Below are 16,106 nucleotides of genomic sequence, written 5' to 3'. Positions count from 1 at the left end.
GACCGATTGCAACTGACAGTCAAATTACAAAAGCGCGTATTACATTTTACGCTGGCTTTCAACCTGATACGCGTTACATCCCGCGCGCCCGTCAGATTAAACCGACGTAAATAATGGAAAATTGCAACACTAGGAAAAAAAATGTATTTTGTCGCGCACACGCCAAAAGCATACATGTGCGAAAAAGCTCGTCTCACTAAAATAGAGTACTCGGTATTGTCTAAATGTAAATGTTTTTGCAATCTTTTTGAGTTTAACGCGCGCGCATTGCGAATTAGCTGTCGCAACTAACGTAACTAAAGTAAGGTCACGTAACAAAGAAAAGAGTAAAAACACCACATACTTTAGATCATTGACTTTTTTTTAAAAATCATTCAAGTCCTTTCGTTTAAGATCAGTGACCTTTTGTTAAAAGTCATTGCCCTTTCATTTATATATATATATATATATATATATATATATATATATACAATATATATACATAATATTCTTTTGTTTACTTTTTTCCCTGTCACGTGACCTTATTTCAGTCACATTTTTAAAGTCACGTAACTAAAATACAGTCGTGACTTACTCACGTGTTGTTTTTCCACTCCCCCCTCTTTCTATTTTTTAGTTTGATTTTCATGCGTTATTTCTGACATCTCTCATATGTACATCATGTGTATTATATGGTTTGTAAGACGTACATACTACTTGTCATCGCGGTGACAGGTTGTGTTTACTCGCACAACACGTTAAAATAAAAACAATAATAGCGTGCGCGTAGCGCGCGCCTGTGTTGTGCTAGTACTATAAAAAAAAAAAAAATCAAAAGTATAAAAAGGCTTAGAGAAACGTAAGAGCAATGATGTAGACGTAGAAATTACGCGCGCGCGCGCAACAAGCTCGTATCAACACACCACGCGCTGTTACTCCATTGTTTCTGAGTCGAGTAGCCAAACTTTTGACATCCAGGACCGCGCGCGACTAACCTCGTCAAAAATTCAAAATTCACCAGTGCGCGATTCGGTCAATTTGCATCACGATGTCCCACTCGGTCAGCGGACGAGATTTCACTCATCGCATCTACGTAAGAGAGAATGATATAATTTCACGGAGCTGCAACGATAAAACAACAGCGTTTAATGCAGGCCACGTGTGTGTGCGTACGTGTGTGTATGTGCAATAATTAATTCTTTCGCGTCCCGATTCATTGTCTGCAGATCATTACTCATCCCGCGTCAGGTTCTGTCTTACGGAGATTTCGCGGATAATTGTCCCTTTCATCCGGATCGTCTGATTATCGCGCGACGTGATTCGAGATATTGTTACGCACGTTAATACAATATCGTACTTTGTCGCATTGAGTCGTTCGATTGCCTATACAATGGCGAACGTTACGAGAGGTGAAAACAACAGATCTCACCTAAACAGTTCGCTACTTCCGAGCCGCGACGCGGCGCGCAACGCCCGGGATTTCATATCGCGAGACGATGAGAGCCAGTTGCTAGATAAAAATTATGGAGACGGTTCTCCGAATGAAATATGCGCGTTTAAATTGGATCAGGGAAAGATTGATGAGCTCGCGAACGATTACCGCGCTGAAACGCGGTGCGTTACCTTCAGTTGCGAGAGCGCGATACAGAACGTACCTTACGATGAAACGGTCAAGAATGATGGCGCCTCTCCGAGGAACGAGGATAAATCTCGATGTAAATCGACTCGTAAGAGAAAAATATGCGGCAAGATTCCCGACGGAGTTATCATTGATCTTTCCAACGATGCTTATGGCGTTTCTCGAAGCGGTGTTGGAATTAATGTCGTTTCTGTGCACAATTTAACATCCAAAAAGAAATCCGTCGCAATATCTAAGTACGAGCTTTTTCTTTAATCTTGAGTAATATTTGCATGAGAATTTTTTATAAATTTCAAAAACTCTTTTCCCGTGTAAATTCTTTCAGGCTGCAATCACGATTGTCAATGCGAAATCGAAGCTCGAGTAGAAAAATGATTGGCAGACCCGTGGTGGCCGTATTTTATACTGACAATTACGGGAAAATGAAGAAAAACACTCGTAGATTGGCGAAACGCAAGCGCAAGAACGATCAAAGAGAATTAATCCACCGATACGATTCGAATACGATTACTAGCGAAGCGAATCAATTAGAGAACACGTCAAACGAACGATTATCTACAAGAGATGATTTTCCGAACGAGCTTATCGATTCCACCGTGTGTTGCCATCACAACGACGCTTTCGTTGACTGCAATAATATGGAATACCCCGTGGGGGATGTGGAAGAGACGTGTGCGAGGGAGCAAATCGCGAACTTGTGCTGTTCGATTTTTCACAAGAAGCATTCGGAATATCGCATCTGTGATCAAGAGTATTACAGCACCGACGACGTTGCCGATTTGAATGCGGAGATGACGACTGATTGGACGGGCTTTCATCGCGCGCATGGATGTCGGTGTCTCTGCAAATATCATTGCGGTATAAATATGCAACGCGACTGTTACCCTTTTGCGTTCGCTGCGCGAGCGGAGGCAAGACCGTTCGAAAATTCCGCCCTGTCGAACGAGCATCAAAGGAAACAGGTCGAGCGATTCGAATCGGACGAGCTCCCGGCGAGCATCGCGCCCGAATACGCAACCGGAGAGTACGATGATGAATATTCGTTGTGTCGAATTGAACGTAACGATCGTTGCGTGAACTGCGGGACGGGGAGGAGGAGCTCAGCCCGCGCGACGCGGAAACCCGCGGCAAGGAAGACGAGCTTCGTCGCCGATTTTGCTCGCGATTCGAGTCCCGCTGCCACCGCGAATTCGGATGCGTCGCGATGCGAAATTGATACGCGTTCTGCGAAACGCGAGCGGCGCGCGAAAGAGGATGAGGTGGAGACGGCGAGAGAACGGCTGAATAAATCAGATTCGCTGAAAGCCGCTGACACGTGGGACGCACGGGACGCGAGCTCGAACGACTGCGTCGTAGTCCGCGTTGTCGCGGTGCCGTCGCGTTCCGACCAATCTCCCGGGGAAAAAGGCGAATTCCTACGTGAAGTAGTGGATTCAAAGTGGAAGCGGGGCTCTATTGAAACTGACGCCCAACAATTGGATTACAAATGGAAGAGAAGAATCGCGACCGTAGACGCTGGCGCGCGCGCGAGTGTGGATTTCAAAGGAAAACGTGATTCCAGGTGAGAGTGAGATTTGAATGAGATATGGTCGCGCGATAAAGGGACCGCGCGCTGCCGTTGCTTTTTTTTTTTTTTTTTTCACTCTTTTTGCCTTTCTCTTTTCCTCTCTCTCTCTTCCGTCGTTGTAACGTCGACTACGTCTAACAGATATAAATCGGAAGAGGCGATTCGTGTCCAATTGCGCGAAAGCGCGAAGATAAGGAAACGCGAGAGCCTGCAAATGGTCGAGGCAACGTTAGTATCCCCCGCCTGGTTTTGGCGCTGCAGCGCACATCCATCGCCTGATAAAGAGAACAGAATTCTCTCACATCCTTTTTATTTTTCTCTCATCCTTTGCTTTTCCGCGTCGCGCTTTGAAAGTTATTCCCGTATATCAAAACTCTATCTCGATTTATTTTTATTTTGCGGAGCACGTACGCTTTTATTATTTTCTCGCTCACGGAACACACTCGCCATTTCGGAGGATTTAATGAATCTGATTTACTCCGCGAGAGTGCGTGCGTTCCAACTAACGTGTGTATTACCGAAATGTTCTTAGTAATTTTTTGTTTTTTTTTCCGTTTTATGAAGTGTGTAGCAAATTTGAGAGGACGTATTTACTTATGTTTCCTCTGTATTTCCTGTTTTAATCAGTTTGAAACTTTTCCTCGCGAAACTCGAGATTAAAAGAAGTATATTAGATCTTTGCGCGCGCGACACTCTGTGTGTAATGCAAAACATGAGGGCTTTGCCTGCGTAGCGAAGTTCTGCGAATGTTGGCAGGTCACAAACAAGGAGCGACAATGCAAACGCCGACGGCAAACGTCGTGAGACGCGCGATTACTCTCTTTGGACGAGTTTACAGATGGGCAAAATTTGGTCGCAAGTGCAAGACGCGTGCAAGAACGTCGTAAAGCTTGCTGTGACGAGTGTCGGCCGTGCTGTGAAGGATGCATCTAAATCGGTACGCTCGCAGAGAAATCCCGTTGAAGTGGCTGACGCGACGCTCGTCGAAAGCGGCTCGTCCTCGCGCACCGGCGGCGAAATATGCGGAGAAACGTGTCGTAAAAATTTAATGCGCGCAAAGAGCAGAAGCAAATCGAAGAAGGAGCGCGCAATCGTGGACTCGATGGGAAAATATCGCGAGGACTTGGTCGAGGTATCGGCGTGGAAAAATTCGCCGCCGCGAGCGATCGCGCTATCCCGCCGCGATACGCACGCGCGTCGAAACGCCGAAAAAAGGGAGAACGAAAAGTCGTGTGTATTTTACAGCGGTACGATTAATAGTAATCAATCCTCTGCGCACACACACGTCTACCTGTTGCACTGACGGAGCCATCGAAATTCATGGCTCATATTTAGCATCACGACGCGACATTTCTCTTTGCTCTCTCTCCTGGTTTTTACTTAGAAAATACATGCAACATTTATTTAAAGATTGTGTTGATTTTTTACGAAGGCGACGTGACAAACGAAACACTCGCTTTTTCCGCAGCACGCTGCTTTTTTTCCATTTTTTTCCAATTTTTTTTTTTTTTTTTTGTTCTTTCCATACCGACGCGATCAAACGAAAACTATAAATATCGCGCTGGAAAAAAAAAAAAAATGTATCTTTTCTTTTGAGTAAATATCAGAAAAATTGAAACCGAAGAGCGAAAAACTTCTCGTCGATTTTACACGCAAGTGCAACTTGTAGAGTTTCATTAAAATCGCAAAAGAAAATATTCAATTATTTTATCATAAACATCTGGATGGTATTTTCTGTCTCTTTAAAAATTACAGAGGTTACACGTAGAATAACGAAGGATATTTATATTCAAATTTTGCATTAGCCTTTGCGCGCGAGAGGAATTTGCATTTAGATACGAATGCTCGTGCAATATTCAATATCGTGGAATATTCTCTCATTTCCTCGCGCACATAAATTTCTTGCCCCTTTGATAGAGAATTAATAATTGCTCTCGCGCAGAACGTGAACGTGATAGGTATCGAGGTATCCTGGTAGAGTCTCCGGATGGAACCAACAGCCGCGAGAACGTGTATCCTCACCGTCGTTTGAGTGGATCCTTCGCGTATCTCGAGGACTCTGCGTATTCGGAACTTCGCAACAGGGGCGGCGGCAGCGACGACGACGACGACGACGACGACAAACAAAATTCCGCGAAGAGCGTCGAAGATAAGCAGAAATCTGTGAAACGTATCTCCTCGCATACGTGCTCCTGTCGCATTAAGAAACAAACTCTACGCGTGAGTTACGCTGTAAATCAAACTTTATAGCAGCGCACATCTCTTTCTCTCTCTCTCTCTCTCTCTCTTTCTTTCTCTTTGTCTCGCGCTACTATACACAGTTATCAATTTTCCAAAGATCCGTGCAGACGCATGGAACGTTTTTGGGAGCAATCCAAGTCATCATGAACTCCGACTGGCGGTAGACAGAAAAGAAGGTGAAGCAGATGTGACGACGCCCGAGGAAACATCGCGCGAAAAATCGGAAGCATACGCAATGGAAGCGACCGAGAGCGATTCGACTACGAAGATCGTTGCGGCGGTATCCTCAATAACGATGGGAGCAAATCCCGTTGCGCATTCTTCGCAAAACGATCCGAGCGAACCAGTGGCGTCGACTTCCAGATGGGTAGCGCCGTTTGTATCGTCCGGGAAATTGCGAAAAAATCGTCCCGGTTTCAGATGGCCAAAATGCGCGAGAAAACTCGCGCCTGTGTTTAAAAGACGCGGAGGAAGGAGGAGTGTCGGAAAAGCGGCGGAACCGTCTACGATCGCTATTACCAGCGCCAGCGACGGAATGAAGATTACGCAAATAGAGTCGTTCACTGCGCAAACCGCTCGTAAGGACAATGAAAGTCGGCCCTGCGTAAACACTCGAGTGCAAACACTCGACACGATTGTTACGAGGATCTTATCGGAGTTCTTTGTCGCCAACGGGACGAAAAAGAAGACGAAGAAGAAGATGCTGATGAGTATAACGCTGCAATCGGAATCGGACGACGAAATCGTGTCGTCAAAAGAGACGGGAACGCAAACCTCGACGAACCCCGTTGTTTCCACGGAGACGTTTAACTCGCCGGATATATATCGGCCACGTCCCGTGTGTCCGGTTTTAGACGCGTCAAGAATCGTACAGTGTCTCGATTGCAACAAGTCCGAATGTTACGAGATAAAACGTTCCCTCGATTCGATCAGTTTAGAGGAAACGCTGGCTGTGGAATATCCGGAAAGGTCCGAATTCGACGGCTACGTGGCTGAACCGAAACGAGCTGATGAATTTTCGGGATAATTCACTATCAGAGATATTTCCAGCAGATAATAACGCAGGTAAATATGAATATTAATTAATATGAATATTAATTATCTTTAAATCGTTATAGATTATAATTTTAACAAGCAGAGTGTAATACGCGCGTTGCAAATATTCAAATTTGTGTTCGTCAGATCTTTTTTTTTTTTTTTTTTTTTTTATTTAAATCGATGCGTAAATTCGATATATCGAGACGGTACTATTCGCAAGTTCAGTTTGAACACTTTAACCTCGGCGACCTCGCAATATATTAATTTTGTAACCTGACGTTTTCCCCACGCATGTTCGTATTTCCGTCCGTCCGCTCGCCCGCCCGCCCGTCCCCGTTCGTTCGTTCGTTCGTTCTCTATGTGCGTGTCACAACTCCGCTCGATGCAGCACCGCACCGCATCGGGAGATCGACGTCCGAAATGAAATTTTAATTATTAACAGCAACAGAAACAGAAACACATAAGTTAATTATGGATAACCTCTGCAAATTGCGAAGTTCAAGCGAATTCACACATCGGAACGATTCTCGTAGTTGGCGCGAAGCAAAATTCTAATTCAGCCTATTCAATATTAACCATTGCACACATTCAATTTGGCGTATTCAATATTAACGCGACGTTCTGCCACAGGTTATTATTAACACGCGCGCGTTTGTGATATAAATCAATAAGCATGGCGAATAACGAGAACGAGATTGTCGATTTCGCAACAACAAACTGGACCGAACGAGCGAATTGTTTCGTCAGCTGCGGCGCCGGCGTCCCGAGTGCGACCGACCAAAGTTATCTGACTTTCAATTATTGCGTTCCCGGCGACGCGTCGCGAGATTACATGCTGTTTTACAAGCTGATGAACATCTTGACGCACTCCACCGTGCACGTAATACGCGACAAAAAATTAGCGCGCTGCACCGTGGAAGACAAGGGCGTCGGGACGTGTGAAACTCAAGATAGTGTCATTACGTACACGTCGTTATCACTGACCGGAGATAATATAATTACACCTGTTTGTAAAGTCAAGCGAGTGAAGATCGACGCGGTCACGTCCACCACGCGACTGGGCGAAACCGCGCGGTGCACGATTGTTTCGACGTGCGACGAAATCCAGAGCGATTACGCGAGCAAAGAATTCGACGCTTTTGCGGAAGCGTGCGAGAGGAGGCGGCGCGCGGACCAAATTCTTGGAAAAATTTCGGAAATATCCGACAAGTTGACGGAGAAAAAACGTCCGGCGCTCGACAGTGCGATAGAATCGGTCTGCGAATCGACGTCGACAGACAGCGAGAACGACGAGACTGACGAGGAAATCTTCGAGCGCGAGAAATTATTGCCGATTATTCGAACGAAAGAGAAAATGATCGATGCAACGGCGCCGACCGTAAAGCAACAACCTCAACCTGTATATATTTCAGAAATAAAAAAGAAAGAAAAAGAGAAGATAGAACCGTTGGAAAAAATTGATTCGCGTCCAAAACTGGACAAAGACGTTTCCGTTGTTCGTGACAACGCTGTTGTTGGTTCTTTGAGAAGAGATTTCCCACAGGAGACGAAGAAACGTGACTTGTCCCGTAAGATTTCGAAACCCTTCATTAAATCTAAGAAACTTGCCCCGGAAGAGAGATCGACGTCAATTGTGAAAATACAAAGCGCGGAACAACGACGTGTCACAACTGACAAAAAAATCGCGACGTTTCTCTCGTCGCCCGAAATGATAAGAAATTTTTTTGCTCTTTCCGGAAGGTCGCCAAGAAAAGTGTGTTCGAGAGATCGATGCAAGTTGTCGAAAATTCTACAGGCGACGCGATTCTGCGACGATGCAACGCCGAGTAACATCTGTTTCGAAAAATCTAAATACCTCGACGCTATTCCGAGTTTTTGTTCGCGGAAAACTGCACGAATCGCTACTTCAAGTCACGTTTGTTGTTCTCCGTTACGAGATTCGTGCGCGAGATACCAATCCGGACTTCGATTGCCGATCGACGCTAATGCGTCCTTCGGAAATTGCGATGTTAACAATTACGCGAACCGTAGGACAACATTTGGAAATTTGCAGCCGCGTTGTATCTGCAGCACGAAGTGTTATTATTTGCGTTCATCTGACATGAACAACGTTCGAATGGGCGGGCATCATCATCATCATCATCATCATCATCATCAGCAGCATCAAAGCTGGCCGGCATGGAGCAACGCTCGGCTTCACGGAAGAGATCAATTGTATTGCTGGACACGTGGAAATTTATACTTTACGCATCCGTGGACGTTCGGACATTTGTTGCGATTCAACTGATATCGACAGCTATGTGTAATATTTAATATTTTTATTTTGAATAATTGAAGAAATCAATTGCGTGTCGGTGGCGCGAAGGTTACGTGTCGTTTTACACATCGCATATGACACGCTTTAATACGCGCACGGTTTTATTGTTTATTTTTCATGAAATTTACGGATATAAGATACGGACGGACAATGTTACAACATCGAGCAAATTAAAATAAATAAACGGACAAATGGGTAACGTAATCCGCACCGCAGTCGGTGACGTGCGTCAATCCTAATTATATACCGCGTACTAATTTTAGTTATTAACCCGGATGTGCGAACGGTCATATAGTTTTGCGCTGTCGAGCACACAATCCCGGCGTATATTAATAATTAAAATTAATAACGCGCTAACTTACAAACATACATGCGCGCGATACTCGGCACATCGATGCGGGACGACGAGACAAATATGTCGCACGATATATTAATGCGGACAGGGGAGTGATTATGTGTGTTTGTGCAGCGCCTGCTGTGCTGCGTGTTGCATCATCAATTAGTATAGTTCGCGACAACTCTCTAATGATAACAAATAATCCCCCCGAACCCGCATTGCGAAAAAGTTACGAAAAATTAAAGAAATGACTATGCGTCGCGAGAACGAGAAGATTGTTGGCAAAAGAGCGGAAGTCAACGAATGAAACGGACCACGTGATCGTCTTTTCATTTCGCTTTGCAAAACTATTTCGCTACTTGGAAACCGTCCACGGGCAAGAAGAAACCATTTTAGCGCGTTTCCCGCAAGAAACGTCAAACAGTGTCAAAAAGAGCTTGCGGGCAGTTGGAGAACTTCGGGTCACGAGACTTTCTATCTTTAAACAGGCTTCGCGGTTGGCGATTGTGGTGTAACTTCGCAAAAGTTCGTCACGAAGTTCCTGGATAGACCACCTGCTGGACACTTTGACGAAACGTAAATTATACAAAAAAAAAAAAAAAAAAAACAGTTGTGCGTTTCATGATTTGTTAAAAATTTATTCCTCAGAATAATACGGATTACTATCATAAACATTAATTCTTTATTGAAATTAAATAGTAATTTAAAATCTCTTCTTTTTTTAACAGAACAAATTAAAATATAAAATAATCGATAGCAACAAATTTTTTAATTTCATAAGATTTTATTGGAACAAACAAAGAGAGGAAGGGATGATAATATTATTATTATTATTATTAATTTCCGTTCTGATGGAAATCGGTGATGCGATTAACTATTCGAGGAACATTCATGCGCGAAAGCTCGGTGGTTTGCGCGCGCGAGAAGACACCTCTTCGGCGGGGATCTAAGCAGCCTTTGTACTTTGGAGTCCATCGGGACGAAAACTTGGTCGGAGTTTGCGGCAATCTGTTTGGCGAAACTTCCTGGGTGACCGATATAACGAGGATGAGCTCCCGGCTAGTCTTCCTGAAATGTAACATCGTGCGGGCCTCGCAAGCAGGGCGGGTGTTGCCCGCCGCGTCGGGGAACAAGCGTCTCGATCGTGCAACGCCAGGTATAGCCGCCGTAAGCAGCGGAGAGATTTAACGTCATCCCGGATGGATGTGCATCACGCCGGCGTGTCGTACGAAGATTTACTATTCAACTTCGTACACGGTGCGGGAACTTGGTCCGCGAAGAGGAAATACGATACGCTCCGACAGAACGTCACGCTGCGCGTCATCGTTCACGTAAAGCACCGCATTCGAGAACGCTGATGTCGACAACGACGACATCGATGGCTACCGGGATCGGAGTTTGCACGTCACGGACGATGATAATGACAACACGGAAGGCAAGGAACTTTCGTAAGAGATGCGACGACATCGTCGTCGTTCTCTCTGGATCGCGCGAAGTAACAGAAGGAAACTTCACGGCGGCGTCGTGGAACATCGTGAAAGAGCGCACTTCCATTGAGGAAGATTTCAGACGAAGAAAAAATCGCGAGAGGAGGATGCGAAGGATCCCATAATGCTCCTCGACGTCTCCATCCGTCGCGTTATCACGCTAAGTTGATTAAACACACGGACGACAACAAGCGTTTCCCGTCCCTTCTCTCGCGGCAACTCCTTGCCATCATGTTTGTGTGTGTGTGTGTATATGCGCGCGCGCGCGCGCGTGTATATCGTGCCGCATCGTACGTCCGGCAACGTGCATGCCCGGTCGTGTATCCACCTCTGTCTAACCCACCTCCGTGCAATCTGCCGTCGTGTAATCCGCCGGCGTGTAAACCACCCTCGTGTAAACCGTCTCCGTGTAAATCACTGCCGTGTCCAGAGCCATCGGCCTGTCCGTCGCCACCGTCGTCGTACGAACACGTCTCCGTGTGTTCTGGCGTCTTTGGACCGTTCAATTCCGACCAGAGCTTCTGCCCGTGTCCGATAGACCGATGTCATTCGCGTAGTAGAGCACATACGCGACATCCGTCGTGAGTCCTGCTCGCCATAAAAGACGACGACATTCGCATCAATAAACGTTGAGAGGATTGCTCGTTAATTCGCTCGAATCTGAGTCGAATGGGAGAATCAGGAAATTGCGAAAGATCTGACGGAAACGTAATTTTACAAATTAATCATTGTTTTTCTTCTCTTCTATCTCTCTCACGCGTTATATCTTGTTGATTAATTGTTGCAAATTTTTAAAAAGTTTGTTTTTGTTCAATCTGATTTAAATCGATTTAAATCTGATTTAAATCGAAATTTTATTTGTTTTATTCGTTTAAAATTAGCACACACAGAGTATAAAGTATATGTTGTATACATGAACGCGCGCGCGTTTAAATTCCGCCAATGCATTACATTGTGACCTACAAAAGTCGTGTTTCTTGCGGCGCGCGGATGTCGCGGTCAATTGCGCGGAAGAATATATAGCCGCGCGCGAATCCCGGCGGCGAAGTGGGTTGCTCCGTCGTCGTCGGGGAAACACCCCAGGAAGCGGTTTCGGAAACCGAATGCTCGCCGGTGTTGGAAATCCGAGCTGCGGAGAATGTTGCTAATGATTCAGTGTCTCCGATGAGATTCCACGCCTTGAGCGTTGCGCGCTCAATAATTAATAAATTAAACTACTTTCCGACGTAATTCTGACGCGATTCCGGGATTTCCGAGTACATGTACAGCTTGAGATCTCGTTAAACCCGATACTCGTGAAAGTACTTATCAATGTTTAATCGCGCACTGCAAATCACGTCGCTCAACAGCTTTCTCAACAAAAAAAATGACATAATTAATCTAACCAAAGAAACGTAACCTCCTCAATCGATGTCAAGTAAATACGACGGTGTAAAAACTGTCGAGTGATAATGACACTTAAATATGAAATTATTACGTTGTTTACTGAACTCACCGAAATGGCCGCTGCGCGTGCTCGGAATCGCGAAATTATCCGACTTCGATTTTCTCAAGACCTTGCATCCCGATCTATCGGATAATCAGCTTCTAGATCGTTTAAGAAAGCAAAGTAAAGACTCGGACGAGATCCTGGCGGAGCATCGTCGGCAAGTCGCCTGCGAGAAAGAACTTGCGCGAGTTCTTCATAATCTCAACGTCGGTTATCGAATCATAAAAAGGTAACGTTCTTTGCGAGTACAAGTTACTTTGTGAGAGTTAACAAACCTGTCGTCGTCACAAAGCTCTTCCTTCCGCTTCTTAAAGCGTAAATCTTTCTAACGTAATTTCAAGATTGCAATTTCGAAATTTGACTTAAGTTTTCTTGACAAAAATTAATTGTCAATTTTAATTAAACTTTGCGGAAGGGAGTGATTTTGCCAATTGCGACTTTTTTTTTCCGAATGCAGAATAGACGTCGCGGGCGCGAGCACGAGCGGATGGGCGGATTTGGTGATCGCGATTGGCGGGGACGGCACCTTTCTCTTAGCCTCGAAGTTGATAACGAACAACAAGACGCCAATCATCGGCATAAATCCGCATCCGAGAACTTGCAACATCTTTACCGTGCCGGTGAGTGACAGCGGGGCGGAGATCGAGAGGATTTTCGAGAAATTGCACGCGGGCGATTTCGCCGTTCTGATGAGGAGTCGTATACGCACGATTATGACGGGAGAGGGGCTTTATCGGGAACCTTTTCATCTGCACGAGAAGAGCCGCACGCAAGAAGAAAGAAGAATAGAGTAAGCGAATTAGCTTAAAGTTTCTTTGGCGAATAACGTACGGATTAAGGCGTAATTCATACGCTTTATATTTAACCGACACGCACCCATGTATCTTCTCTAATCTTTGGGAATAAAAGTATATAAGCAAGAAAGAGAGAGAGAGAGAGAGAGAGAGAGAGAGTGAGAGAAATACATATATACATGAAAATGGAGAATAAAATATAAAGACGATAAAAATAAGAACGGTATAAAGAAAAATAAAAATCTATATCTCCGCGCGCAGAGGACACATTATTTATCTCTCTTTTCTTGCGCAATATTCCACATTTTATCTCCGCGCCGTACCTTTGGTAAGAGCCGACTTGGAAAACTATCTCTCAGAAATACAGTCGCCTGTCGCGATTTCACGTAAGTCGCGAGAGCGAGAAAGAGAGAGAAAGAGAGAGAGCTCGATGTAGATTATAGAATTATCGTATTAATATAAATCCGGGGCGTGTCAAAGCGAACAGAACTGAGAAGAGAAGCGAGGAAGAAGAGGAATTTACCGGTACGCACGACGGGTATCTCTTTATTCGCGACTCGCCTGAAAGGGAGAAACTTCCTTCGAGTCGTCATTGACGGTAACGTAGCCCGCTCTTGCAAAAAGATAAGATCTTGAATGCTTTTTGATAGTCGGGGAGTGGTTGGTACGGACTGCATAGCGAAACGAGAAGTAATAAGGTTGTGACGAGGGAGAAAGAGAGAGAGAGAGAGGGAGAAAGAGACGTATATACGCGCGTGCGGCGAGAGAAATGTCCCGTGTAATTCCGTTAGATCTGCGAAAGCGCGCCCGCGCGTAGATGGAGAAAGCATTAAAGCGCGTTTGCCTAGCAACGAGACCGCGCTAAAACTTTTATTTACCGACCACCACGACGAAGATGCGGTCCAAGTTTGAAATAAGCAGCCGGGGAAGGAGTATCGCGTCGATTCTCTACATCTTCTCGCGAGGACGACGTCGTAATGCGTCTTCATTGCCCGAATTCTCTCTCTCTCTCTCTCTCTTTCACTCTCTAACGCCGTAAGCAAAGTTCCGAATTGCAGCTTATGCGCGTTATAACTTCGGCAGTTATAACTTGTAAATTACAAAGGTCCGCACAGTTACGGCTTGCGCGTAAGGAGGCCGGTCGTAACTTCCGAATTTAGCGCGAATTTTACGAGGTGACACAATGCGCTCGACGGCATAGGAGAAAACGTATCTTCTCGCTGAGGAAAGACGCGTCGATTAATTAAGGCTGGAAAATGCGAAAGGGATTAATCCGCCGATTGAATTTAATTCGACATCCAACGACGGCGAATTGCTCAGACGTCGCACGCTTGATATTCCATTACGTTTCCATGCGGCCTCGTTTTCTCTGTGTCTCTCGCGACGTCGCTCGCTCTTACGTCCCATTAATTCCTTTCGCAACGGAGACGTCTCCGGAGAGACGCCCTAAACAAATGAAATCTTTGCAGCGCACTCACGAGATCCACTCAGAGGAAAATAGCGGATGCTCTGCAGCCCCGTCGAAGAGTTTTGCCCTGGCTGGCATTAAACGAGGTTGTACACATTTGGGACGTAAAACGGTCCCAGTCTCGTTGTTGTCGATCAATAACAATTATCGCGCGCGCGCGCTTTCAGGTGTTCATGTCCGAGTTTGTAGCGGCCAGGACCATCACTCTGACTGTCGAGGTCGACGACGAGGAGACGTTCACGGTACGCTCGTCGGGTATGTGCGTTTGCACGGGTTCGGGTTCTCGCTTCTGGTTCCGAACGATGAATCTCAAGACCGTCGAGACCGTTCGCGTACTCGTCACCATTGCAACCGGCAGAATTTTGAGTGCAAAAGAGAGCAACGAATTGCTGCGCAAGTATCACAACAATCTGCTGTTCTCTCCAGGTAGCAAACCACGTGTTTTTACAGATCGAGAGTTGGCTTTTTCGAATCTTATCTCACTCTCTCGCACGCGTCATTTCAGAAGACTCCCGAATGGCTTATACGATATACGAGATGTATCGCAATTCGCGCTATTCGACGCGTATTTCGGAAAAGCGAAAATGCCGCAGGATCAAGATCAAGTCGTCGGGTTTCGACGCCGCTCTCGTTCTCGACGGAAGTTTATCCGTGCCCTTCAACGACGGCAGCACCGCGGTCTTCGAAATCTGTCCCGAGTGTTCGTTAAAAAATCTCATATTTTGCAGCAATAAATTTATTTAAAAAAAAGAAAAGTAAAAAATGATGCGTTGAAATTAATTAGCCTTCTCAACGTCGTAATTAAGAAAAGACGGTCGTTAAGAAAGGGGAACATAAGTTCTTTCGGTTTACTTGCTGAATCTCGGATGACGAAAAAAAAAAACTAAATGACTCTTTCAAGTCTACAAATTTATATCGCGCTGACGACGGACGGCTTGATACATTTTTGTTTTCAGCGTCGAGAGAAATGGATCCGCCTTTTTTCTCGAAGCGATCTACAAGGGCTACCGGCTCTTCGCGATTTCTTGTTCCTTCCCCTCTTTTACCTCTTTCGTCGGGCGCAGACCCAGGCTTCCATTAACCCCGCAATTTCGGGTTCCCGCCGAAACCCGCAAACACTCCTTGTCGCAATTCGAGCACGCGCTCGGATTGTATCTCTGTGTTTCACGAGCGAGAGAGCGTACCTTCTCACATATATATATATATATATATATATACATCTACCTTTCGCCTAAGTGCACTGTTCCACTTGGAACGAAAGTTGTGGGGACGCACGAGATACCAGCCGTGCGCAAAGCTCTTGAGTAGCTGAGCGAGAACGTGTTTTCGGGAGCAGCGCGGCGTAAAGTAAGCGGCAAAGGAGTTGCGAAGAAACGAAAGTCTCGCGACCCGCGTCCAGTTTTCGCCGCTGAAAACTTTAGTTTTATTAAAACCGATCGCTTCTCTCGACAATTGCGCTCCGAAAGAATTTCAACAGCATTGTTTCTCTTGTTTCATTAAATAACGGACTCGCGCGGTCAAATCGAATCTCGTTTCTTTCTTCTCAACTTACTCAAATTGAATTAGTTTGTCGGGAAAATGATTTGAACGGTTTTTTTTTTTTTTTAATTATTTACGCACGAAAAGAATTATTAATCTATTTAGTAAATTATTCATTTATTTGTTATCATTTAATTTTCTCCGGCGTTATTTGTGTCACAGACACACATCTCTCTCGTGTGAAGAAAGAACATGGCATTTAAGCTGTCCG

At 45.3% G+C, this 16,106-nt stretch overlaps 2 protein-coding genes across 2 annotated transcripts; both read left to right on the top strand.

Moving 5' to 3' along the window:
• The first annotated feature begins 946 nt into the window (after window positions 1-946).
• On the top strand, window positions 947-12,274 carry LOC109860751. The gene is made up of 4 exons (XM_020440032.1): window positions 947-1,072; window positions 5,128-5,405; window positions 5,524-6,491; window positions 12,190-12,274. The coding sequence occupies exon 3, from the start codon at window positions 5,662-5,664 to the stop codon at window positions 6,451-6,453; it is 792 nt and encodes a 263-aa protein (XP_020295621.1). The 5' UTR covers window positions 947-1,072; window positions 5,128-5,405; window positions 5,524-5,661; the 3' UTR covers window positions 6,454-6,491; window positions 12,190-12,274.
• LOC109861281 (NAD kinase 2, mitochondrial-like) lies at window positions 11,641-15,100 on the top strand. Its single transcript, XM_020440859.1, has 5 exons — window positions 11,641-12,323; window positions 12,552-12,884; window positions 14,358-14,442; window positions 14,524-14,782; window positions 14,862-15,100. The coding sequence occupies exons 1-5, from the start codon at window positions 12,070-12,072 to the stop codon at window positions 15,098-15,100; spliced, it is 1,170 nt and encodes a 389-aa protein (XP_020296448.1). The 5' UTR covers window positions 11,641-12,069.
• The last annotated feature ends 1,006 nt before the right edge of the window (window positions 15,101-16,106 follow it).

The sequence above is a fragment of the Pseudomyrmex gracilis genome, unplaced genomic scaffold, assembly GCF_002006095.1.
Source record: "Pseudomyrmex gracilis isolate BER0280 unplaced genomic scaffold, ASM200609v1 scaffold_8, whole genome shotgun sequence".
In the NCBI taxonomy this organism is placed as follows: domain Eukaryota; kingdom Metazoa; phylum Arthropoda; class Insecta; order Hymenoptera; family Formicidae; genus Pseudomyrmex; species Pseudomyrmex gracilis.
Note: the sequence above shows the minus strand (reverse complement) of the source record. Positions and strands in the feature narration are given on the sequence as shown.